Here is a 25,610-nt window from a genome sequence, read left to right as displayed (position 1 = left end):
TAAAATGTAATTAACGCTGGACAGGCTACGTTGGCAGGAGCTTCTCCTAGGTTGCTCATTTTCCTACCTTTGCATGACAAAGATAACAAAATTTCCAGGGGATCATAGACGACTACATGATCCCCAACACATCTTTGCTCTTCTCCAACCCTCTTCTTTGTATGGTTGAAGCATAACTATACGGGTGCGCGTTAGAAATAACTAACTAATCAGCAGGCAATCAACTGTTTGAAATCCTCATTGAGAGAAGCCACACAAATAACCCAAAATAAAAAAAATTCAGGGTACAAAAACATGTGGTTTTTGTTTGGCATCTGTTAATGCATTAGAATAGGGTTTTTCGAGATGAGTATATGCTCTCAAAAAAGTGAAAGACTAAAAGAGCAGGAAGCATATGCTTTTGAGCTCCTAATCAGCATCCATTTCCTCAAGTGCGGCTTTAGCTGCTGCTTTGGCTTCTTCTAAAAGATCATCGGGAACCTGAGCATGAGAAACCCAAAAGAAAAAAAGTTATCAGTTCAAGCTCAAAAGTATTGCATGTCTTCTAAGGCACGTGACAAAAAAATTTGTAACGTCTGCCAATTCTTTCTTTCTTAAGACAAAGCACGATAGGAAGTAAAACGCCATTCAAAAACTAGAACCAACCTATGTTGACCAAAGCTATTTGGTACCAAGATGATCTTTAATGGAACTCAAGATTAACCTCCTTTAATGTTTTGCAAACTTGCCAATGGTGGAAAACTAAAGCAAGCCTCAAAATTAGGAAATTAATGTCATAATTTAAGAAGCACAAATTCACAAAACAACCAACTTCCTCTGCTTGTCATCTGGTGAACATATGGAGTAGATGAGCAACATGCACTAGATAAACAATGATTAAGCAATTGCCTCGGCTATCATTCCAACACGACCAAATAATTAAAATGAGTCCTTTCTCAAACTATGTCCTAGGCGTGAAACTTGCCATAGCAGTCTTCATGATCATTTGTCAAAAGTAGCATAATTTTCCAAATAATCACGTAGATAAAATCTATACCTTGTCATGATTCATAAATCAATTCATAAGCCTTTTTTTTCTCAAACATTTCACGATCTTTAAATTAGTCATTTATTATTTTTTTTTAGACAGTCATCTATTTGATGGTTCTAAATTTTTCTTCATCCTTATTTAACTTTCGAGTAAATCTGAAAAAATCTAATTAAGACCAATGACTCTGAATGCAAGTCATCTTCAGTAACAGTGCATTTCCAGATCCACCGTAAATCCAATAGTATTAGATCTCTTCAAAAGGTACATATACAACAAACAAGCCCAATAAGGTGCAAGAATGCTGCTTGTGAAATAATAGTAAACAACAACAAAAGGGGAGCAAGTCAGGAGTTTCCACAAATATGATGCAGAAGCTATTTCAGCTTAGGAGAAAAGCCAATGACATTGGACCAAGCAATAAATTACCACTTGATTGTAAGTTATATAGCAAGAACAAAATGTGACGCAGTGGTTCAATCTCAAAAATTCAATAATCTAATTGACGAGTAAGAAAACCACTAAGATTTGCATTAAGATGCCAACCAAGTATTACCTTCTGATGCTGACGATTTGACTCATCGCACACCCAACTCATTTCCAATTCAAAGGCCTTGTCCTTTGCCTCATCGTGCACTCCATAAATTCTAATTTCAGATTAAGCAAACAAGTCAAAGATGAATAAGAGTATAAGTCCAAATTGACTAGATTAGTGTGTTCAAAATCAACTTGCACTGGACAGCACTATGTTCCCATAGTGCAATGACTCCAATTATCATCCAGGCAGTGACCCACAGATAAATTGTCAGGGACCCATTCAGACCCGCATCTCTTTTCTCACCTCTATCAGTTCGAGGCTAAGCCCTTTTACACTTCAGGCTTCATCCCTTTCTAAAGCACAACTTAATCTCCCTCTCTCTCCCCCCACCTCCACAACCATCTCCTCCCTTTCTTCCCTGCCTCCCCTCTCTTTTATTTCTTTTTCCCCACCAATATCTGCCCTATGCTGGAAAGGATATTGCTCTATCTTATACTCAAAACTGGAATTCACAGAACATATACGAGCAATTTTATGAAACAATTAGATGGGTTGTTGAACGCTTATGTTTTTTAGTCACATTTACTATATATATTTACTTGGTAATTAAATGGAGGTTGAAGAAAATGGTCTAACATATACCAACAAAAAAAAAAAAGTTCGATGGGAAAGTTTTGAACTTTGACAAAAAATGTATGTTTGATTAGTAGTAAATCTACAACTGGATTTTGACACCCAGTGGGAGTTAGCAGAGGAGGATGAGCGGAGTTTGATCTAGGCTTTTTTTCATCATTCATGGTGAAAGAGGAAGAAATAAAGACAGGTGAAAGGAAACTAAAAGCTGACCCCAGGTCCCACAAAACAGTGATTAGTCAGAAACAAATAAGTAATCTGTGTGCCTTGTAATGGATCATTTTTCTGTTCAAGGCAAAATTGCTCTCGCAATAACAGCAGCCAATTGTAAAATCTTGAGTAGATGATCATCCATCAAAACAGCAAGCAGCATTTCATAAGCATGGAGGCTCTAGAGTGCTACTTAAAGCATACATATACCCATTTTGAACTTGATTCTATGTGCAAGATGAACTTGATTGAATTAGCAAAGTGAAACTGCATGATAACACTTACATTTTTGCCACCTCAATAACCCCTTGACGGCATGTCATTTCAGAAAGCTTCAGTTTTTCAATCTCTCTGCGGACAAAAAGATTCTCGTAAGACTATAAAAACTATATCAGGATATGCATAAACAAGTGGACACAAGGAGAATGAAAAGGATCTACAAGAATAATAAGTTTTCCCATTTTCTTCTAAAAATGGCCCATGGAAAAAAGCAGTCCACTGCATGAGACTGCTCTCACCACATAGTCTACAGGGATTACCCTCGTCTTAGCAAAGAATGCTATTTCAAAGTGTCTTAGGTGTCATCCTTGAAGTGACCTCATTTAAAGTCATGGCTGTTCCCTTAAGAATATTGTGTGCTTGAGACAACATGCAGAAGCAAAAATCGGGTGATTGACAGCCTAGTGGCTTTGCAGACTGAGAACCAATACAAGAAAATCAACAAAACAAATATAAAATATGACAGGCATGACTGTCTGATAACAATTTCTTGCACCGATACCTTTATTTGAAATTGATGACAGATAAGTGGCATCCTTAAGCGCATTGTTATAAAGATTATAGCAACCTCTTTACACTTTTCAGATAGTCTTTATCCATCAAGAATCTCTATAAGTTCAGCAGGGCAGTCTGTTAGATGGTTGAGGCCCAAAGACAGAAGGCTAAATACGAAACTTCTTACTAAGACATACTAAACCCCCAATTCCACACTGCCAAATGCTCAAGGGAGATACTAAATGTCTGTCTTTGAATCCAGTAGAGTAAACCCATAATGCGGCTTGAGGAGCTATGTCTTGTTCCTTTTCTTTTGCCTCCCCCAACCATTGAGGTATCCATGACTCATCTGATGAATTGACTTGCGACAAATTGCCAGCACAAGTTTTTTCCAGAACATATGATGTTGTTGCAACTATAAACCATATTGGTATGCTAGGAAGCAGAGGATGTTAAACAAATATGCATTTGCCCCATGAAGTATTTAGGAAATATAACTGTTAATGCAAAGGACATGTATCATTGTAAAATTGAGAAAGCAAAAACTCGGAAAATTTGAACTTGTCTGCTTCAAGGCATTTTGCATAATTTTCATAAGCTTTCCTTTAGCAAATCATGGCTTCTCCTTTTCTTCTTGTATTTCTATACAATAGAGTTACCGTTCTTAAATTTTGTGGGGTAGACATCTTGTTCTTGTAAACGAATTCTATTACAAATTTCATCAGGAAAAAGAAACAGATATGGATAAACACATGCATAGATAAAGATATATGGATGAGTGTTTACATTTTAGGTGTGTTACTTTATATTATTCATCAAGGACAGGCAAAACATGTGAAACTGCTGAAGTGGAACCAAGGCTAAATTGATTATTAGACTTCATACATCAAAAGCCTTGTGAAGTTAACCCACACTTTAAGTTAAAATGAATTTAATGGTAAAAGAAATCAACTAAAGTCCAACTTAGTTAACCAATCTGACAGCCCAAATAAGGATCCAAAGGAAGGAGTCAATTCTAATCATTCAAAAGATAGAATCCTGATTTTTATTCTGAAGGTCAGATCCTGACCGGTAAAAAGGATAGTGAGAACCCATCATTTATAACAGTTCCTTAATGATCAAAGAAAATTGACATTGGAGCCTCTACATAAGTTGAATATTCTATTTTGGAGAACACTAATCAAACAAGAGCTATATATGGTGTAAAGAATACAATCACAGAAAAACAATATGGATAAAAGAGTGGAACATATGGACAAATGTGCTACTTACGTCTTAGCAGCCTGCCTGCCTTTCCCAATTGACGTGCCAAAGTACCTCTACAACAAATGCCATTATACATCAATATGTGAAATGAAAGTCAACCAAGATGACCAAATAAATCTAAATCAGTAGCCATATCTTCACGGAAATTATTGTTAGAGTGGTACAGTTACTGACAAATGCATCAAGTGTGTGTTTCATATGAAACATTAAATACATGAACTCACATGAGAAACACCAGAAGGTTCAACCATGTATAGCTGTGGTCCATCTCTGTCATACCCCCCTAATATTACTCCACATCCAAAGGGCCTGGAGCAATTCATCCTCTTACAATATTTAGTTCCAGATGCACAAAGAAAGCTCAGGGAAATGATACCCAAAAGAACAGCAATATTTTATACAATCTAACCTGAGCCACCAATACAGTGTACATAGATGAACATAACTAGCAACACGGTCCGCAAGCTCTTTCACAGGAATTGGCTCTCCATACACACTGCAAAAGCATCCCGCAGGACAGGATACGTAAATAGTGAGTACATTGACTAGAAACTGCAAACATTGCATATTTCCTAGTAACTACACTATTTTGATAAAAACTACTGTCTGATGAGATTCAAGGTTCCCAAGGCAATTGAACATGAATATAGGGTACATTTTTTTGGAACTGAAGAACACACATAGCTCAAAGTAGCTATTGTAAAATCACAGCCAGTATTGTGTGATAAGATTTTAAGGTTTTAATTGGAAATTATACACCCATCCACACCAAGAATACAGTCATACATCAAAACATTTACAGCAAATAACTTCATAATTAAATAATAGAAAGCTAAATGACATCTTAAAGAGCTGAAAAGCTCTTTCATCTTCTTCATAATATGCCAATTAAGGAAACTGTAGCTAACAGTTTCCTCTTCGCTCAGCTACAAGATGTCTTTCTTATTTGCAATCAATAACTATTCATTAAAGGAGTTGATGTAATTCACAAAGCTCCCTGAAAGAGCACAATTAAATTTTATCATCAAAATGCACTACTTCCCAAGTCATAATGCAGTACCCAATGCAACCTGAACTGCTAAAGAGCAAGTGACAGTAAGAGACCAGGAAAAATATAAAAAGAATAGGAACAATTTCAACATGACTCAAAAATTTAAAAGAGAGGAAAGAACAGATCCAACAAAAAGTTTCGCTGCTCAATTTGGTCTGCTTTCCATATGTCAAAATTGGAGAAACAATGCAGTTTCTAGTATTCAGGCAATAATTGGCAAAGTTTTTAATCTAAAGAAAAGCAAAAGCACTCTATCCAGATTGTCATGATACCCAGTACATGCAGACTGACTTAAACCTGGAACCTTGAAAAGGAACTTTGGTAATAATTGATACAAACCCCCGCATTATAATCTCAAAGAATAATTTTTTAAGATTTTCAAATGTAACTTTAAACTTTACTAAATTGCAATCAATCCCAACAACTTCCCATGTGTAAGGATGGCTATAAACAGAGTCATGCTGGTACTCATTTCTTGGTGACTGAACAAACACTATCAGGAAAGGCTGTCAGATTCTTCTATATGAGCAAGTTTAAGGTTAATAGTTCAATTTTAACGGCACGGGACATGTCAAACCACTAGGAAAATATGCCATCTTGATAAAGAACATATAGGACCTGTTGTGCTAAGAGACAAATCGATGCTAGCATAGTATTTGAGAATAATAATTTGATGAGACAGAACATTCACAATCTGGAAGTAATATGGAAAACTCATACGGGTAATAATCAGTTTCACATTGATTTCATTAGGTAACACGAGGTGGAAATACAAGGTAGTCATTTTACTTCATACTATTCTTTTTCCTTGGCAGTATGAGCATCGCACTTCCACTGCCCATCTTCTTCCTTCTCTCTGTGTTCCACTTGGGATGGTACACTGGTCTAGCTCTTTCCCAGTCATTTAGCAAATCTCATTCCAAGATTTAAAAGCATAGCAACAACTCCTCAAACTATACAGAACAGTTGGGACACGTGGTTGAAACCACATTTTTCTTTAGAAATATGAGAATGTGTTAGGTGCTACTTATTAATTCACGTGATATATAAACAGCATTACACATGATTAACGAAGGAACTAGTGCAAGGAAAAAGAGAAGTATCAGTAATAGGAACGCTCGAGATACAAAAACTTTCAGCAAGTAAAAGCTCAATTAACAAAAGCAGAAGATTAGCAAGGCTAAGGCAGAAGCTTAAGAAAACCTTTCGTAATTGGTTGCCTCAGATTTAGCTCGTGCAACAATTTGCCTCCCGTCTGCAGCCAATCCAGCAACGGCCTGTAAACCGGAGAAAGAGAAAGAATAAGAGAGAGTCTAACTAGAACAGTCAAACCAGATGGATGTGGTGTGGTGGAGGCATGGTAACAACTAATATCGGTGGGCTTCTTACAACCCCACCTCTTTTCCCAGCCCCCCCCCCCCAAACACAAAAAAAAAAAGAAAAGAAAAGAAAAGGGGCCGTGAATGGGAAGGGCGTAAGGCGCACAAGCAGTCCGTCCACTCACGAAAAAGTAGCAAAATGGAACAGCAAATAAGATAGAATAAAATAGAGCAGAAAGCGCGATACTTTACCATGCCGGAGTGGCGGTGAACAGCATGAATTCTCCGATTGGACCCGGGCAGCATCATTTTTGACGCAATGAGCTTCTCCACTCCCTAAAGATATGGTACTAGCATATTCAGTTAAGGACAAAAAGAGCGATCTTTAATTTCTATGAAGGAAAATTCAAACGGTTGGAAGCCCTAAGTGCGATTAGAACGGAATACTTTAATAGCAGGAAGGGAATTTTAACCAGGACAACGCCGTCCTTGCACTTGATGCCGACAACGGTGCCGCTGTTGTCGACGGCCTTGGCGGCGTACTCGATCTGAAAAACCCGGCCATCAGGGGAGAAGGTGGTGACTGATAGGTCGTAGCCTGTGCCTATGCTGCTCATTCTACTTTTGCGAGTATTCTTTTTGATTGCTGGCCGTATTCTGCTTCCGCTTACTGTTTTTGCAGATTTACTCTTTAACAATAAAAATTGCTTCGTCTTCTTGGTTAGTGTTTGTGTGGGTTCTCCTCTTATTGAGAGGATCCTAATTCCTATGGGGGTTTCTTTGTCGCCAAGACAGTGGTTTAAGAAAAGGCAAACAAAAGTCCTTTTGGGAAAAAAAAAAAAACAAACAAAAGTGGGGAGGCTTGAGTCGCGACAAAGAATAAAATTCAAAAAAGGAAAAAATAAAAAATAAAAGCACTTCTTCTATAAATACATGCGGACTAATTCTCAGCATTTAGGTGGGGAGACAAAAATACTACTATTAGTAGTAGAGTCCTCAATAGTTTGGTTTGCCATCCAAAAAACAAATGGAGACCAAAATTGCATTTTTCCCTCTTCAAAGTGTGTGGACTCTGTTCGATTGGATATTCTGCAGTAGATTATTTGACATAATTTGATTTTAGTGTACTAACTACCCATAGCAGTAATTGGTCGGGTTCCTAAGAAAGCGAGCGAACTGGCTCGCTCCCTCTAGCCATGAACAAGAACAAACTCCCAACCGCAACACAGCTTTGAGCTTCCCCCCTTCCAGGAAAACAGAGCAAGCAAATACCCACCAAGACTTCAAACGAAAAAGGGGCAGCAAAGTCAAACAACCCAAACCATCCTCCGCCCCCCTTTCTCCTTCCAAGAATGAGAACAGGGAGTGAGGGCTCAGGAAAAAATATGGAATCAATGGGGGTGATGGGAAGGAGATTGGTGTTGGTTGCATCAGATTTCGTTATATCCTTTATGTGGGTTTGGTCAAGTGTGCTGATCAAGATCTTTGTGTACAATATCATGGCCTTTGGAAGGGATGACGTCCAAGGTGAGATCTTGAAGCATGCTCTTGCTGTCATCAACATGTTCTTCTTTGCCTTCCTGGTCAAAGCCACCAAAGGTGGGAGCTACAATCCACTCACCATCTTCTCTTCTGCTGTCTCTGGCAATTTCACCCAGTTTCTCTTCGTTCTTTGTGCCAGGATTCCTGCTCAGGTGCATGCTACTCTGCCTGCCACTATTTTCTTCATATATTTCTTCTGTTTCTTTTCATACCAATTTCCTGTTGGCTTTAATTACTTCATAACTTAAGTTTTCTTTCCCCAAATTATTCTGTTGCTTCTGTGGGCTTTTTTTTTTTTTTTTTCTGCAAGATGAAAATGTGTAATGTGGAAAGGGAATTCTACAGTAATTGCATGACACCAAATGGCTACTCCTTTTCAATTTGCTAAAATTGGCCGTGCCTTAACTGTGTAATTATGGGTTTGACATCTATTTCTAAATATATGGTGATTTTCCATATTCAGCTCTGATCCAGGTGAATCCCTAATTGATGCTTTTCCAATTTTCTCTGTCAAAATGTTTGATGTCCTGATATTTCGTTTTATTATTTAAATGAACTCAACACAAGGTGGCAAACCAACCCAAAACTCAACAACAGATTGAGAGGGTTTCTACTTGAGCTACCGAATCATTCCTCCATACCACCTCCACCATCCCTCAAGAAAAAGGAACTCTACAATCACTCTCTTGTGTGTCTGTATGTGCGCGTTTGTGGTGGTATTTGTGGCCATGCAGCAGTAGATGGCCCTTCTTTGCCGTTAAGATTCTAGCTGATGGAAGGCTGTGATCCAACCTTTTGATGTTTCTTTTAAATTATAGTGATATATTAGTTAAAAGAGGAATACCGGTCACATGGTTTGATTATTGTACATTGTCGTTTTAAGAGAATGCAGAGATTATTACAATTGATTAAGTTCCCAACTCGGTTTGTATTTTTTAAGGTTAAAGTTTGCAAAAAACAAAGGACTTGATACATAAATAGATAATAGATGTCTTAAAGGCACTGCTAACTTTTCGTGGATTGGAAATTTGAGCTTAAATTTGTGGTTTACTCTGATAGATCACAATGTATCTTTTACGAGTTCTTTCTGTTCTTGACAATTGAATTGAACCATAGATCTTTAATACCCTTCCTCATTGGTGATTGATATTTTCCTTGGTTGCTGCATATTGTGTTATAAGCTAGTATCGGCTTTGGGACTAATCCGACGTAGTGTTTCAAGAATGAAAGGGATTCTTTTTCGTAGAGGCTAACATGTAATGATAGTTAATGTATAATCATGGTTAAGTGCTTTGAGCTGCCAAGATGACAACATGTGCAACGGTGGATATTGTGTTCCAAAATGTCATAACTTCTATTAGGTAGACATACAAGTTAACGATGGTAGACAAACAAGAAACGTGATTTCTGTTATGCTTCCGAGGTTTTTTATAACTGAATGAGCTTAAGTTACAATTAGGTTGTTGGATTAGACTTTCTAGAAAGAATTCTGAAGATTTCAACCTTGTTGATTGGGGGCTGTAAAAGATAGGAAGTTGCACTTTCAGAAGTAGAGCTGTTAATAGAGGTCGCGAGCCGAGCTCGACCCGGCTCGATAAGGGCTCGACTCGGCTCGTTTACTGAGAAAAACGAGCCGAGCTCGAGTTGTATATATACTTGTCTATTAAACGAGCCGAGCTGTGCTCGATTCGCTAACAGCTTGACAGGCTCGAATAGTAGGGGTGTTATCGTAATTTTATTGTGTATCTGATAGTTTTACCCTCTTTCCTTTTCTCGATAAGGGCTCGACTCGGCTCGTTAAACTCGGCTCGATTTTGAACTCGAGTTCGAGTTTTCAGCCGAGTTTGATGAGTCGATCTCGAACAGCTTTTGAAGCTCGAATTACTAATCGAGCGAGCTCGAGGTAGCTCGAATTACTAATCAAGCGAGCTAGAGCTAGCTCGATTGGAGGTTCGAGTCGAGCTCGATTATCATGTGTTCGAGCTCGACTCGGCTCGATTAACAGCTCTCGGAAGCATGTTGATGATTGCCATCCATGTTTCACAATTGATTAATGAAGAAGTTAACGGTCATATTAAACAAATAAGGTGAAAAACATAGTAGTCTCCTTTAAGCATATTATGATAAATAGTAAGCCTTTTTATAAAGGAGAAAGTATGTGTACCCTTAGGTTTTCCATAATTACTAAAACTTCTTTTCTAGTTTGATATATTATAGGAACCTCCTTATAGCCTCTTCTGTGATTACACTAGCCTTGCTTGTCATTAACTCCTTTAGCAACAGTTTACAGTTCGGATTACTGTTGGAATTTAGAGCATAAACTACTAAACAACACTTAGGCCCCGTTTGCCAAGTGAGTTTTTTGGGTGTTTGTTTAAAACTTTATTGTAGCTTACTGTAGAAGTTGTAGAAAATTTTTTTGAAATGTTGTAAATTTTTGGATATTTTGAAGTGTATAGTTTAAAAATTTTGAAAAGTTTTTTGAGGTTACTGTAGCTAAAGTTGTTAAAAAACTTGTAACAAACAAACTTGGCCAAAAACTTGCTTATTGTTACAAAAATAGCTGACTAAGACTTTGTATTGAGGGTTGAAAATGATCTTATGTTCTTCATTCATCAGCTATTTTTAGTGTTTACAAGAAACAAATAAACATAATTTCCAGCTAACAATTCTCCAAAAAAATCTCAACAAAATTACTTTCTAACAAATTAACATAATCTTCTACTTAACAAATCTTAGCAAAAATATTTTTTAACAACTCAGCATCATCTTCTATTAACAAACATCCTAACACCTAGATTTATTGAGCAACTAACTAAATTATTCTAGTACTAAAAGGAATCTAGAAAATCTGCAAAGAAGTTGGCATATCTTAACAATTACATAAGCATAAACATTAAAATAAAGACACTTGTTATCCTCTAGTAATGTGAAAACAGTAGTATCTTCTCCAGATTTTGTCCCATGCTCTTTCTCACTCAGTTCCCCACTCCATATGTAATTCCCCCTCTCTGCTTCCACCACATGCTGTTTTCTCTTTTCTGTCATCCACTTCTTCCTAATCTCCTCTTCCACCTTCCTCTTGCTCTTCCCTCATCTGGCTTTTGCCTCTCCCACCTGTAAAAGCCTCTTAATGTTTTAATTAATAAGTATTCTTCATGCGAAATGTTGGTCAATCGTATCAATTTTCTACAACCCAAATTTGAATTCTTTTTATGTGGATTTTTACCTTAGCTATTTCAATTTTGATTTGTTAGCATTTGATTCTTAAGGCCTCTTTGGTAGAACCTTTTGATCTATAAAGATGCTAATAACCTTAAGTTTGCTTGAAACAATGAAGCTTTGAGGGTTCTGTTTGCTGTTTTGTGGTTTGCCTGAGCTATTGTGTGTTTGTCAGAAATGAGTTGAAGTATCTTTGTGCAAATGCAGTTCTAAATGTATTTGCTTATGTGTTCAGGCAAAGTGTGGTGGTAGTGGATAAAACAGATTTGGTCTTGAAGTATGGGTGTTGGTGCACCAGAGCAGTAAGGGTTGATGGTGTTATCGATGAGAGTTGGATATGATGGTGGTTTGGAGGGTGAATGGGCATAGACGAAGAGAAGAGCAAAACAACAAAGGAACAGGGAAAGAAAGAAGGGGAAACATATAAGAAGTAAATAAAATAGGAATCCCTATAAGAAAAGAAAATAATATGTTAGTTAAGAGTTTGTTAATATTTTAAGGGCATAATGTGTGAGTAACTTTTGGACCTAACATGGATGTGGTAAAGGAGGTCGGTGCAATTCCTTAAACCAAACAGGAGGTGCATACCCAAAATGAAAATGGAAAAATCGTTATCAACAGGAATGACTGGGATAGAATATCACTAATTAAGTTCACATGGTGTTTAGTCAGTCCAAATTATAATTTTCTGGAATTTAGCATAATACAATGCCTTATATGCCTCCTCTTGTGCAGCAGGGAGGGTTTTTCTGCTTTTTATGTTGAGTTGCAATTGCAAATTTGACAAGTTTATCTATCTTTGAGATACAGAGTGGCGGTTGATGTTATTACAGCAACTTGAAGGTGAATGAGACATGATAGGGATTAAAAGCCCAAACTTGATATAAGACTTGTTTAAGTTACAATTTTCTTTCTCTTTCTCCCCTTTCCTTGGTGCAATTGTCCAACAGATATAGCTCTGTAGCCTGTTTCTCTGTGTTAACTTGAGGTTCTTGTATATATGCCATCAAGTTCTTCAAATTCAGCAACATGTGACAGATGCAGTAATTTTTTGCTCTGGAAAGGGGGGACGTGGGGACAGAGCTAATCTTTACATTATGTTGATGATGACAGTAGTATAGAATAACAGTCTGATAGGTAGAACAATTTAATTTCTGCTGCTTCTTTTGGGGGTGGGAGTGGGGAGTTGCCTCAGACTATCCCTATCAGAAAGGCAATGTATTATGCTGCTTTTGAGTTGCATGCATTGGAAAGTTGGTGCATATAACCATGAAAGAAGAAAAAAAACTTAGTGAGATGGGTTGAAAGAAGAAGAGCCTGCCAAAAACTTATTATTCACAGAGAGTTGAATATATTTCTGATTGTCTTCTTCATACCAGGATTATTTGCTTATTAGAGTTTACTGCAATAATTGGCTCTAACCATTTATATCTAATTTTTCTGCTTGTAGGTCCTTGGATCAGTTATTGGGGTCATGCTCATCCGTGAAGCATTTCCTGCAATTGGAAGCGGTCCACGACTCAATGTGGACATCCATCTAGGTGCATTGACAGAAGGACTTTTGACATTTTTTATTGTAATTGTGTCACTTGGGCTTGCCAGGAAGATTCCTGGAAGTTTCTACACGAAAACCTGGATTTCAAGCCTTGCCAAGCTTACTCTTCACATACTTGGTTCTGATCTAACAGGGGGATGCATGAATCCAGCATCAGTAAGTGCATAACTAATTTTTTATGTTATTTCTACCATTAAAGATCACATTATGGGGCCTAGTTTTCATTTGATGATATTTTCTAGGTGATGGGTTGGGCCTATGCTCGTGGGGACCATATAACCAAGGAGCATATACTTGTTTACTGGCTTGCACCAATGGAGGCAACTTTGCTTGCTGTTTGGTTGTTCAAATTGTTAATGCAGTCACAGGAAAAAGATAAGGCAAAAATAAAAGGTGAAAAGTCAGACTGATATGTTCTCCATCGGAACCTCAGATGCTTGAATTTGTAAGTACTCCAGTAGCCTTAACATGTAGTTACCGGCTTAAGGACTGAAATTGGAAGGGAAGATTTACTTTGTTTAGGTCTTCATATCCTTCTATTTGCAGATGTAATTCTTTTCAAAGCTGTAGAAAGAAGATTTCCCATTATCTCTCTCTCTCTCTCTCTGATTGTATTTGCGTGCACGTCTGCAGGTCCCTATTCATTCTTATGTGAGGTTTGCTTGTCTCTATTAGTTTGGTAGGGCTTCTTATGCAGTCCTTAATTGGTACTTCAGAACAAGAGTATCCGTCGCTGTGCATTTAATTTTAAAGCAATGTTTGCTTTATCACAGAACTATGAAGTGATTGGTTATGATGAACAGCAGGAGGTGACAAAACCTGAATGAATAAAGATGAAATCTTGTACATGCGGAAGTTGGGTAACTTCATACTGGAACTTTGCTTGTGCAAGACCCCGGACGGAATTGATCTCATATAAAGAAGGATTGCACGTTAAGTATAAACAGAATTATGCCAATCCTCCTTGAGAGTTGATATCTGCAGTTACTAGATATTTCAAATCAGTTGTGTCTATCAAGAATTCAAAGTTGGCATGTTATATTTGTTCAGCCGTGATTCATAATGTAGTTATTCCCATTCCACGGAGTTTGAAGCAGGTAAATGCTTCCTTATTCGAAGATAATCAACTGAATAGAAGTTCTTAGTTTGGAGTGTATGTATCAATTATTAAAGTTCATTTAAACAAACAGGAACAGCAACCAGTCGTGGGTCTATTTGGTTAGACGTAAAACCTTTCCTTGATTTTTCTTGGTTCCTCCCATGTCCTTTTGCTTCCTTGTGAGTTCCATAAACGTAAAACTGGTGATACAAGTGATGCCTTAGGCTTTTTGCACATTTTCAAAGCTTCCGTTTTTGGTTGTCCAAATTTCTGTTCTAACATGTCTTGGGGGAGATAAAAACCTCACAAAAGATTACAGATGGAATAACGTTGTATTACCATAATTAAATGAATAACGTTGTATAGAGATGGGCGTTTGATGTTTACTCCTCTCTGCTCTTCTCCTATGTTTAGCAACAAATAATCTGATACAGACTCGTTGAGGTGACCTCTGTTTTAGGACACCTCAACGAAGTTTCTGGTTCAATACATCTCTGGAATGGGAGACATGATTAGATGGGTGAACAAAGCATATATGTTCAGCATAACCAAGTTTCCTCAGTTTTACAGTAGTGTTCTTGTTCTGTGACGGTAAAAAAAGTATGGGGAACAACAGTACAGTGCTCCCTGCAGACTGAACAAGAACATCTAGCTTTTGTACCTAAAAGATACGAGCTTACTAATAAACAAGTTGTGGCTCAAATTCTGCAATGTCAACAGAACCAGATTCAATGGGTTTCATAAGATATGTTGCCAATAACTCAGAAGCCAGAGCTGCAATAAGGGGAATCCTCTTCAAGTTCTTCACTAGTGAAATGTCTTCGCTCTCCCCAACTGCAATCAGTTTCTGGTTGATCTCTACCATCCGGTCCAACCTCATCTTAAACTCAGGGTTCTCAACATCGAGTACAGCAGGGAAAATTCTAGCTGTTGTGCGGTTCGTCTGCAGAGATGAACGAACGCCTCAGGTTTGAGATTTTTAGCATCCAACCAGCTGGCTATCTGGAATAAAAGGGTAAGAAATTTAAGTACTGAGATTGCAGGCTCACCTCGATGATGACATGCATGTCAAATTCTTTTGTGTTGAGTCCGATGCCTTCGTAAAAAGCTGTTCTTTGACAATCATTGAGATACATTGTCACATAAACCTGCATTGCATTATGTAATTGAAACGATGTGAGGGGAGACAATCTGGACGAGCAAGAACCCGGTTGTTGTTTTGTGGAGAACAATCAATAATGTCTAACAAAGCAGGTGGAGTATTGTTATTACCGAAAGGCAGAAGAAGCGTGCCCACAACTTTGCTTTCCAATCATTAAGGAACTGAGGCTGCGCCTTCATCAATGCAGAGAAGAAATCTCCATGGCGGTTCTCATCCTGGCACCAGTTCTCGAAGTATTTGAAGATGGGGTAACATTGATACTCGGGGTTGGCCTTAAGATGCCTGTAAATGGTTATGTATCTCCAGTACCCAATTTTCTCAGACAAGTAAGTGGCATAGAAAATGAATTTAGGCTTGAAAAATGTGTATTTTCTGGCTTTTGTGAGGAATCCCAAGTCCAGTGCCAAATTGAAATCCGATAAACCCTTATTCAAGAACCTGCACAAGAAATTCAACCAAATGCCGACAAAATCATCAGCACTCGTGACGACATGCTATGCAGACGTGTGTGCGCGTGAGAGAGAGAGATCATACCCAGCATGGCGAGCTTCATCTCTAGACATAAGAGAGAAAATCTCAGCCACCACAGGATTAGTTTTCTGCAACAATTGATAACTCATAGAAGTCAAGAACATCAGGATTTATAAACAGCGAAGGTGTTCAATTTGTACCCCAGGATTTGTAAATGAATGAATGCACGACGAAATTACTTGATAGTCAACAAGCTACTTCTATCACTGCAAACGATGCATATACTAAAGGAGAGGTTCAGCCAGCAAGAGTGATTGAATACTCGAATAAGACAATTGCAGAAGCAGCAACAGTCATTACTGTTGCGTTGAGTTTCATCCCATTCCCATGGGCTGGCTGGCTATAGCATGCTAAGTGATTTCTTCTTCAGAAACCGCCAATCAATCAATCAAGGAGCAACAAGAAAGATGGGTGGAATACAAACAAGTGGTGAGTAGTAGGAGGCAGGAGGGGGGGCGGGTATATACTTTATATCTATACATTTACCTTGAGCCTTCTTCCGAGCTCCTTGTAGAGAAGGAAACCAGAGAACTCGGCGGTGCAGGACCTCTCCAAGAACTCGACAAAGATCTGGCGGAGAGGGCCCTGCATCTTATCGGCAGCCTCCTTGAAGTCCTTGTTGCGGACAAAGTGGGTCTGGTTGTAGTCAGTCTTGAACTCCTGGAGGAGGGCCTCAAACTCGGCCTGGTTCAGGTTCTTGTTGATCTCAGTGTTGAAGAGGGTCTCCATCTCGTCAAAGTCGGTGGTGTAGAATCTCGGGGTCAGCAATGTCTCCTTGATGCCCTGTTTGGAGGCTTTCTTGCTTTGCCGCGGGGGTGCACCACTGCCACTGGTAGGGGCGGAGGTGGACATCATTCTGATCATGGACCTGCTGCTGCTGCTGCGGCGGCTAAAACTTCCACTCTTGTTATTGTTGTTGTCGTTGTATATTAGTGACATCCTCCTGGGAGTGGCGCCCGCGAACTTTGAGATGGGCTTGACTAGGGCCATGTCTGCTGCTGCTGCCGCCATTGTCATATTTGTTGATGATGATTTTAATGGCAGCAGGGAGTGAGTGTGTGTGAAAGAGAGAGAGAGTTTAGTGCTGGGAATTTGGAATATGGATAGACGGTCGGGAGGGCAGTGCAATTTTGCAGTCTGCAATCAGCACTGAGCAAATAAGCAAATGTAATGTTGGAGGGAAGGAGGTGGAGACGTCGGGAACAGGAATCCTACTGTCCACCCAGCCACAGGACGATTCTGAGACTGTAAAATTCTACTCCGACCACACAATTCTTGTCTTGATTTACAAATAGGGAACAAAAAAACAAAACAAATTATTTAAGATTTTGAATCTCATCTTCTGATCCAGTAGAAATCTACGGGCTTAAGTGGGTTTTGACACGTCGGATCTCATCATGTACCACTGCTCCGTAAGGACCATTACATTTGCTGACTTGGCTCCCCACTTCAACTCGTTGTGTCTTGTGTGATGGATATTCTGTCATCCTCGATTTTCCCACTCATCCCATCCTCCTCTATCCACTACTACTTGTTTGGAAAGTAGTAGACTAATTACTACCATATGCAAATCTTTTTTTATAAAAATTCTAGTATTTACTTACCCTATTCAGTTTTTTTTTTTTTTGAAAATCCCTTTTCAGTTTTTTTTTAAATTAATATATATATATATATATATAATTAATCTTTCCTACACTGACAGTGTATACATTGTCAGCGTTAAATGAATGATAACTATGCAATATACCGGCAGTGTATACACTGTTAGTGTTGGATAAATGAGTGTTGGATGCAGTGACGGAGCCAGGATTTTTTTTTGGGGGGGCCAAAATTTTTTCCTAATAAAATTATCTTAATATATTATGTTCAAAATAATTTTCTTCTATTTAAATATATGACATCTAAAAATATCAAATATTAAATTTAATTATAAAAGTATGTCTATTCATAAATATGCGGTATAATCATAACAAAAATTAACAAAAAAAATAACTTTTGATTAAATATCTTATAACATCACAAATCATCCAATTTGCACATTATGAGAAGATGCTCTCCAATATGTCACCCATGCAATTTATATATATATATAACCATGTAATATAAATGTAACTATTTTCAATTGAAAAAAGATAAAAGTTATGTTAACATAATTTGAAATTTCAATATCTTTTCTTAGAAGTAAATTGAGTTCTACGCTTTTTCATAGAACTAAATTCATCTATGATTGAATCACTGCTAAATTTTTTAGCAACTTCCTTTTCTATATACACAGTTAGACAATCATTCAAGAAATTATCTTGCATCTTGTTTCGGAGTTTTGTCTTGATTATTTTCATAATTGAAAATGCCCACTCTGTAGTTGCAGTTGATATAAAAAGAGTAACAACAAGTCTAATAAACTTGTCAATAAGAGGATATATCACTGATTTTTTTGTTTTCACCAAGTCTTAACATAACTCATGAATACCAGATAATTCTTGCAATTCATGATGATTTGGAATGTCGAACTCAAAATATCGAAGTTCTATTTTTAGACGTACTAGTTCTTGCTTTTAACAATTATGAATTGGGTCTTTTTAGCCCATTAACAATTATGAATTGGGTCTTTTTATTCTAATACATCACATTGGATCAATTTACTATGGAACATCAAATTATATGTTTAATTTTTGAAAGTTAAATAATTAGTACCATAAAGAATAAATAACTTTTTCTGAAGAAAAAAATTAATTCAAAGATGACTAATTCATATATATATATATATATCTCAACTCTCATAATATAAACTAAAATTGTAAAAATTTAGGGGGGGCCAATTTTATTTTACACACATATTTACATATTATGAATTAAAATTTTCAAAACTTAGGGGGGGCCATGGCCCCCCTCTGTCCCCCCTTGGCTCCATCATTGGTTGGATGAATGATAGTTATGTAATATACTGACAGTGTATATACTGTTAGTGTTAGATGAATAACAACTAGGCAATATATAGCAGTGAATCTGTGGATAGATCTGCATTATGCAGGACGTAATCCAACCTGTTGATTACATTACGAAGCGACGTTAACATGGTTTCGTGGACATTACTAACCTGTCCCATGTTTTACTTGCAAAAACCCACGCTTTCTGGTAATTTTTATGAAAAGGAGAGTTCTACCGTCATAAACTGTCCTTTTAGGATTCATCTTTTAAAAACTACCATATGGTAAAATACAACCCGTGCCTCCTTCCGCTCCTTTGAATTCATGTTGTAAGATCTCTTATCGGATGGCTGGCCTTCACCATAGAAAATCCAGATATTCTCTCAATAGAGTCACATCTTCCCCTGCTACTGGTTGCATTTGAGGCTGAAATTTCCAGCTTCCAATGCTTCAATAACAAAGTCTCTCGGAAAGTGTCAATACTTTACAAATCCAGGCAACATCTCCCATGGGCAGATTGTTCCTGAATAAACAGGATCTTTCCCAATAAAAAACTTCGACTAGAAAATTTCAATACCAGTAATCCTCTACTATCTCTGTCAAACTTACTTTCACAGAACCATAGGAATGGAGAAATAAAAGATAAAAGAGGTAAACTGGAACGAACAGTGAAGATAAAATGAATATATGCAAAGTCAGTCAGCAACTTAACTACAGTATTCAAGCTTGCATGCCTGTCATCCGTTTCTGTGCATTTAAGAGTTTAATTATAAAAGATCTGAAAGCCCTTAATCATTCTGATCAGGCATTAGAAATAACACAAAGGCAATGTCTGAAATTTGAGGACCTCATGCAGCCATCTCAAAGACATTAAACGCTACCATCTGGCAACAATCAATATCCAGATAATCCTTAAGCTTTCAAAACTGATGCAACCTCCTGAAGGCAACAAATGATGCTCTCACAGAAAGGAATTATCCAGTCTAAACAACTGACTGATATTTGACAAAGGAGTTTTTGCTCGCAATACCTGCAAAGCATATGCAATTCTATCACTTCATTCAGCCCCAAATTGTATGTCAAGGATGAACAGACAAGTAGTAAGGGAGAAGAAAGTATTAGGAAGTAAAGTCCAAATATATCTAACCAACTCCATGCTGCTGACTATCTGTGATCCTATCATATAGCTCGCTATAAGAAGGTACTAAAGTCATCCTTTAATGTTCATACATACAACTTAGCACTCTTCTCAGATGAAGTTTTGGCATTTAATTTTATGTTGGCACTTAGCAACTTGAACTCTAATTTTTTCTGTTCAATAATAGGCCGTTCGACTACTAACATCTTGGGTGAGCTTCCTTTCAATTTTCAACAAAGGCACAAAGCTAAATTTCTTATTTTCTAGAACTTTTCAGCTAGGGATTTCCAATTTATGATAGCCACAATCTAGAAACTCTCAATTCAAGATAAGTAAAAAAAAAAAAATTTTTTACTACAATATGCCATGTTCCAAAACTCAAAATACATTATCAGCGAATTGGTCCAAAAAAGCAGCGTGTCAAAGTATTTTGGATTGGAAAGAGAGAGTCAAGAATGTCACCTTGGCTTTATACTTGAATAGCTACTACACTCATGCTTTAAGTGAAGCCAGATAAGTCATCAACGTTGTCCTTCCCCTTAACCCCATTATTGGTTGTGGAGCTCCTGGGAGAGTCTTTTAGTTCTTGTTCGACAACAAACAAATGTGGTTCAGGATCAGCCTTTTCATCTCTTATTGTGGATCTCCTTGGAGAATCTTTTGACTCTTGCTCAAGAACAAATATTGAAGGATCAGAACCATTGAGTTCCCTCTCCTTGCTCCTGATATCATCCTCAAAGTGATCAAAACTCAAGTTTCGCAAAATTTCAGGAATTGAGATGCCACCCTCTTCTACAAGCTTAGTTCCCATCTCAATATCAATTTTCTCTTTTGAACTTGTAACGCCTTCTACATCATCCAAATTTGTAGGCTCTACCACCATATGCTCATCCTCCAAAACTAGTCCCTGGAAATCAATCACTGAAGATGGGATCTTCGAGAAGAAAACTTCTTTGAAATTACTAAATATTCCCTTGTTATATGGATTCTCCCTCCTATCATATCTATACCTGAAGTTCTCGTATGTTGTCTGCAATATAAGAACAGCAGTTTAAAGACTTGCATGAGATTTAAATTCACAATTTACCAAAAGAAGTAGGAAGCAAATTAAAAATCTATCTGAGAATGCCTCCACTGTAGAAGTAGAATTAGTTTGGGGTAGCAAACTTCTTCCCTTTGCGAGGAGGATTGGATATTTTCATGTCAAAAAGGGGGCACCCCATTGAGAGCATGAACTAGTTTATATGTTTAAATTGATGTATTGAAAATTTTAAAACTTTCCTGCTAATGGTGTAGAATGATGCATCCCTGCATCAAAATTCCTAACAGACCTCTTGACAGAACACTGTAACTATCCGTCAATAGAAGTCACTCTATCAGTTTATTTGTTTTGGAAACATTTTCTCGCGGGCATTTGCCCAGCTCAAAAGATTTTGCTCTAGTTGCATCAAATGAGGTGTGTCGAGGATAAGGATTGTGACTTCAAGTTTCTCTGTGGAAAGTAAATCTTCATCATTTAAATAATGCAAGAATCCTGAAAATTTTTCCTATTCTTTTTATTTATCATCGCATTAGCACAGGTTGCTCAATGAAACAATGAGGGTGTATGTTAACTTGTCTCATTTTCATTGGTTAATAAATAATGTTAGATGCAATACGAAAAAGTAACTTGGATCTATTCTTTTTATTTACCATCCTTGACAGAGATAAACATTATCATGGCAGACTCCTCCCATAAAGTAAAATTCTTGTCTGAATTTGCAATTGAGGATAGATGTCTTCTACCCAGTAAGTAATATTACACTGACATAATGAAACCTGGAGAACACAGACTCTAACCTTCTGGTGACAAATGCCATATGGAAAAGTTTGGATAAGATTGACCAAGTTGTTAAACGTTTAGAAAGTTAATTGCTGAATGCATATTCAGTTCAAGTTTATACACAGGCCAACCAAACTTTTAAACTTTGTTGCAATTGATTCGATAAGTCAGATCTAATTGATATCTTGAAAATGGTGGTATTTAACATCTGAAATCATTTGAATAAAAAAAAATCTCAGATAAGTCAAAGATTTTTGAATTCTTTGTTCAGAATACATTGTTCCTGTGCTAAAAACTCATGCAGATAAATAGAAGAAAAGTCGGATTTTAAGCAGGATAATGATAGCTTGCTTTGGAATATGTTTCTCATCTCTCAGACATCCTCCATGTTGCTGTCATATTGACAGAGAGATTTTAGTGCCTTGAAAGCTGAGTAATAAGTATAATAGCACAACAAATTTCACACAAATGGCAAAATTTGCTGCAAATGCAAGGCATAGTGCTATAGGTGTTACAGTTATAAGTTCCAAACTCTAGATTTCATCATTTTTTTCCTTGAACTACTATTTTGTGGCACACTCTTTGGCAACCAAGTTTTCAGCATTCCCATTTATTACCATTTTCTATGACATGGACTCTTTTATAGATGTAGTTGAATTTTCACTGAACTATAAACCATTATGCAGAGAATCTATGCTTTTGACCAAGTGTGATACATGTTATACATATTATAAATATGTGGAGGATAATGATCACCTGGTTTGTGCTGATCAGATAGAAATGGAAAACTGAAAGGCCACCGACAAACCACAGGGCAATGAAGCAATACACAATTAGAAAATCTGATAATATATCTTGTGAAATAGCCCTCCAGATACCGCCTTTTCTTCGCAGAATGTTGATCCAAGAGAACCCAAATACATATAGGCATAAGACGGTTGATGTTGATATAAACATGTAAAAGAAACGGTAATTGCGCTGCAAAAACATCAACAGGAAAGGGTTTGTCACCTATTACAAGAGTTTTTTTGGTTGGGGTTGGGGGGGTTAAGGAACTTCAAGGCAGGAGAGAGGAGAGAAAAGTCCCACACGCCTAACATGGGGTTACTTCCAGGATACTTCAAGAAAAGTTTTTAACAAGTGACCAGTGGATCTTTAAAAGAACTTCATATTAAACATTCACATTTTTCATTTGAAATTGGTAATTGGTTGCATCACATATACAAGTAAAGGTAAACTTCTAGAACTCGCATATACTTGATTGGAACCTCAGTACAAGCACTATATAGAACTCTAACATATCTAATAAAGTTGACGATCCTAAAAAGAAACAAGCAGAAATAGCTGTCCCTCATGGACAGTTTCTGGATTAGATCTTGGGAAAAATAAGGCAAGCTCAATACTTACAAGTCCAATGCATTGACCAACCCAAGGACAGTGATGATCAAATCTCTGGACACAGTTGTTGCAGATGGAGCAGTGAGATGCACGGGGAGGTCGATAAAGTAGGCAAGTGTCACAGTATTTGACCTTAACTGCATGCCCATTCACGATCACATCCATTGATCGGGGCAGTTTCAAATGAGGAGTTCTGCCACTGACCCACTCCATGGAAGGAGTGTTCAGATCATATGCTTCAACTGATTCAGGTGGCGAAGAATTTCTAGGGACAATTCCAGGATCTCTACTCGAGGTTAAGAAGAGAAAAGTTATATCCTGCACTAGGGATTAAGAAATTGTCAGCACAACAATGTCCCACTCTTAGGAGTGCAAGTCCAAGGTGCCCAAGACCCGAGCTCTCCACATATTCATCTCTTTCTTTTTATTTGGAGAATGAATATAGCTACATTGTCATGTGAAATAACACCCACGCTCCAAACATGACAAAATGCAAAGAGGTAGATGTATACTGTAAAGAGTAGAAGTAAATACTAGCAAATCCTGCTGGTGATCACATGCACTTACCAGCAAGGTGAGAAGTGATCCTATGACAAGCACGGGATACCAAGAAATGGCGGGTTTGCCTTCTTTAATGTGATGTCTAATAATGAAGTAAACTTTGATACAAAATGCAATTGCAGGGACTGCGATCAGGGCCGTCGATACCAGCAAAGATGCCACTTCTGGTCCAAAGATTAATCTTCCTCCACAGAAGAATCTCTGAGAACATAAGGAAAATATGACAGCCAGAGTGGTGAGAAGCATGTAATTAACTATTTGATATTGTCATGTACAATCTTAGTGAAGTCAATGTAGTTTGCCATCGGAACGGGAGGATGAGATGCAACATGCACTACCAATCACCGGAAAGATTGACATATCACCGTTGGCGCCACACTTGGGAGTGAGTGATTGATAAAGAGAAAGGATCAATAACGGAATAAAATACAAAAGATGTATGACTAGTATTTGTCCTGAAACAGAGACATCCGAGGTCTTGTGCATGAATTAGGAGTTGATGATGAAAGGGGCATATGTGAAACAGAAGTGAACCAAATTTTAAGTAATAAAAATTTGAACTTTCGTTTAATAAACGGTTAAGGCTCATAACCTAACAACCACCGACCGTAAAAGCGAAAAAAATAAGCAGCCACATGCTAGTAGTTTCCGACAGAGTTATGGTAGCTAAGGAGTAAATGAAAATACCAGATTAGGTGGTGTACACAAGTAATGTTACACGTATTCAACTGGGAAAAGGGATGAATATATAAACTACACTAGAACAATCAGTGAAATGAGAAGCTCCGATCATAATGGAATGAGTCCAGTAGTTGAGAAACAAGAGAGACGACGCATGCATAGATAGATGAAGAGTAGCAGCAGCAAACTTACATTGTTCCCCTTCCAAACTTGATAAAGCCTCTTTCTTGGTCTGGGTTTTTGTTGGGCCATCATGACGATAAATACGCAAACTTTCTGTCACGGGGATTAGTATACCACTCGAGAGGAAGACGGCAGAACCAATCTAACAAATCAGAAAAGTGGAGAGGTTAAGAATCATGGAGTTTTTTCCTTGATCAATTGGAGTGGGCGACAAGAAACAGGGCTGGGCAGGCAGACGAGAATGATGGGTTCCGAATTCCTGGGAGGAGCGGCCGTCTTGTGTGTAATTGTCTGGAGATTCTCCTAAAAAGGCATTGGACGCATTGCCTGTGATGACGGCAATGCATCAATATGATGCATTGGGCAAGTCTTTTGTTTCCACAGATGATGATGATGATGATGGCTGGCCTGGCAGAGAATAGGAGAGTTGGAGAGGGAATGTTGCTGGGATTGATCAAAATCCAGCTACCTTCCTTTCGCTTACCTTCCTTGTCTTTGATTTTGCCTTTTGGACGGAATTTCCCAGGAAACTTCAAAACAAAATTAGAAATATCTGTGTATGTATATTACAGTGCTATATATTCTTTCTTGCCCCAGCTCCCATGCTCCTGTCTTATCCCTCTCGTTCCTTTAATCCTCCATATGTACTACGTCTACGTGGGGAAAAATGTCTTCTAGTCTGGCACCCAACGAAACCAAATATTCCCCAATGCCAGTTGTATCGGTGTTCCCAATTTACCAGCTCTAGTGTATTAGCCTATAGTTGTAGACTTCCCCTTAAAAAGAAAAAGAAAACTTAAAAGCAGTAATGAGTAATCCCATGGAATGAGGGCGGGATTAGATTACTAATTCTACGCAACGGATCTTCTGTCCCATACTCTGTGCCATTCTCTGTTTCATTTTTTATTATATTGCTATTTCTGCTTCATAAACATCATGTTTTAATTCTTTTTTGTTTCCTTAAAATCCAA

General features: G+C 37.7%; 4 protein-coding genes across 9 annotated transcripts; 1 reads left to right on the top strand and 3 right to left on the bottom strand.

The window, feature by feature from the left end:
• Window positions 1–215: 215 nt before the first annotated feature.
• Window positions 216–7,655, bottom strand: LOC113696781 (proteasome subunit alpha type-3-like). The gene is made up of 9 exons (XM_027216167.2): window positions 7,292–7,655; window positions 7,071–7,154; window positions 6,703–6,776; window positions 4,858–4,944; window positions 4,673–4,757; window positions 4,455–4,501; window positions 2,694–2,759; window positions 1,584–1,674; window positions 216–480 (listed from the first exon to the last, which is right to left on the bottom strand). The coding sequence occupies exons 1-9, from the start codon at window positions 7,433–7,435 to the stop codon at window positions 409–411; spliced, it is 750 nt and encodes a 249-aa protein (XP_027071968.1). The 5' UTR covers window positions 7,436–7,655; the 3' UTR covers window positions 216–408.
• A 311-nt stretch (window positions 7,656–7,966) lies between these two features.
• Window positions 7,967–14,379, top strand: LOC113696767 (probable aquaporin SIP2-1). Of its 4 annotated transcripts, XR_003449743.2 has the most exons (5): window positions 7,967–8,512; window positions 13,033–13,293; window positions 13,380–13,582; window positions 13,771–13,816; window positions 13,911–13,985. XR_003449743.2 is itself a non-coding variant. In XM_027216152.2 (4 exons), the coding sequence occupies exons 1-3, from the start codon at window positions 8,171–8,173 to the stop codon at window positions 13,545–13,547; spliced, it is 771 nt and encodes a 256-aa protein (XP_027071953.1). In that variant the 5' UTR covers window positions 7,967–8,170; the 3' UTR covers window positions 13,548–13,582; window positions 13,771–14,379. The 4 variants fall into 4 exon arrangements, 3 of the variants coding, with proteins under 3 accessions (XP_027071953.1, XP_027071959.1, XP_071912057.1); XM_027216152.2 differs by having other exon boundaries at window positions 13,771–14,379; XM_027216158.2 differs by lacking the exon at window positions 13,771–13,816.
• Window positions 14,380–14,748: 369 nt separating this feature from the next.
• On the bottom strand, window positions 14,749–17,191 carry LOC113696761 (magnesium-protoporphyrin IX monomethyl ester [oxidative] cyclase, chloroplastic). The gene is made up of 5 exons (XM_027216149.2): window positions 16,416–17,191; window positions 15,933–15,997; window positions 15,509–15,836; window positions 15,286–15,384; window positions 14,749–15,179 (listed from the first exon to the last, which is right to left on the bottom strand). Exons 1-5 carry the CDS (start codon window positions 16,944–16,946, stop codon window positions 14,916–14,918), a joined length of 1,287 nt encoding a protein of 428 aa, XP_027071950.1. The 5' UTR covers window positions 16,947–17,191; the 3' UTR covers window positions 14,749–14,915.
• Window positions 17,192–18,902: 1,711 nt separating this feature from the next.
• Window positions 18,903–25,355, bottom strand: LOC113696752 (probable protein S-acyltransferase 4). 3 transcript variants are annotated; one of them, XM_027216139.2, is made up of 6 exons: window positions 24,649–25,353; window positions 23,782–23,976; window positions 23,224–23,532; window positions 22,573–22,794; window positions 20,457–21,024; window positions 18,903–19,379 (listed from the first exon to the last, which is right to left on the bottom strand). In XM_027216139.2, the coding sequence occupies exons 1-5, from the start codon at window positions 24,709–24,711 to the stop codon at window positions 20,494–20,496; spliced, it is 1,320 nt and encodes a 439-aa protein (XP_027071940.1). In that variant the 5' UTR covers window positions 24,712–25,353; the 3' UTR covers window positions 18,903–19,379; window positions 20,457–20,493. The 3 variants fall into 3 exon arrangements, with proteins under 3 accessions (XP_027071940.1, XP_027071939.1, XP_027071943.1); XM_027216138.2 differs by lacking the exon at window positions 18,903–19,379 and adding an exon at window positions 19,514–19,886 and having other exon boundaries at window positions 24,649–25,352; XM_027216142.2 differs by lacking the exons at window positions 18,903–19,379; window positions 22,573–22,794 and adding an exon at window positions 19,514–19,886 and having other exon boundaries at window positions 24,649–25,355.
• Between the last annotated feature and the right edge of the window lie 255 nt (window positions 25,356–25,610).

Source organism: Coffea arabica, chromosome 6e, assembly GCF_036785885.1.
Source record: "Coffea arabica cultivar ET-39 chromosome 6e, Coffea Arabica ET-39 HiFi, whole genome shotgun sequence".
NCBI lineage: Eukaryota > Viridiplantae > Streptophyta > Magnoliopsida > Gentianales > Rubiaceae > Coffea > Coffea arabica.
This window is presented reverse-complemented; position numbering and strand designations above follow the sequence as displayed.

Excerpts from the sequence above, each read along its gene's own strand:
- LOC113696752 (XM_027216139.2), bottom strand. The coding sequence starts at position 24,711 with ATGATGGCCCAACAAAAACCCAGACCAAGAAAGAGGCTTTATCAAGTT. Across the intron at positions 23,977-24,648 it reads AAGTTTGGAAGGGGAACAAT|AGATTCTTCTGTGGAGGAAG; the intron begins GTAAGTTTGCTG and ends TTATGTTCTCAG. Across the intron at positions 23,533-23,781 it reads GATCACTTCTCACCTTGCTG|GATATAACTTTTCTCTTCTT; the intron begins GTAAGTGCATGT and ends TCCCTAGTGCAG.
- LOC113696761 (XM_027216149.2), bottom strand. The coding sequence starts at position 16,946 with ATGACAATGGCGGCAGCAGCAGCAGACATGGCCCTAGTCAAGCCCATC. Across the intron at positions 15,998-16,415 it reads AGCTCGGAAGAAGGCTCAAG|AAAACTAATCCTGTGGTGGC; the intron begins GTAAATGTATAG and ends CAATTGTTGCAG. Across the intron at positions 15,180-15,285 it reads ACATGCATGTCATCATCGAG|ACGAACCGCACAACAGCTAG; the intron begins GTGAGCCTGCAA and ends TCATCTCTGCAG.
- LOC113696781 (XM_027216167.2), bottom strand. The coding sequence starts at position 7,435 with ATGAGCAGCATAGGCACAGGCTACGACCTATCAGTCACCACCTTCTCC. Across the intron at positions 2,760-4,454 it reads GGCAGGCAGGCTGCTAAGAC|AGAGATTGAAAAACTGAAGC; the intron begins GTAAGTAGCACA and ends TTTTGTCCGCAG. Across the intron at positions 1,675-2,693 it reads GTTATTGAGGTGGCAAAAAT|AATTTATGGAGTGCACGATG; the intron begins GTAAGTGTTATC and ends ATCTGAAATTAG.
- LOC113696767 (XM_027216152.2), top strand. The coding sequence starts at position 8,171 with ATGAGAACAGGGAGTGAGGGCTCAGGAAAAAATATGGAATCAATGGGG. Across the intron at positions 8,513-13,032 it reads GTGCCAGGATTCCTGCTCAG|GTCCTTGGATCAGTTATTGG; the intron begins GTGCATGCTACT and ends TTCTGCTTGTAG. Across the intron at positions 13,294-13,379 it reads GATGCATGAATCCAGCATCA|GTGATGGGTTGGGCCTATGC; the intron begins GTAAGTGCATAA and ends GATATTTTCTAG.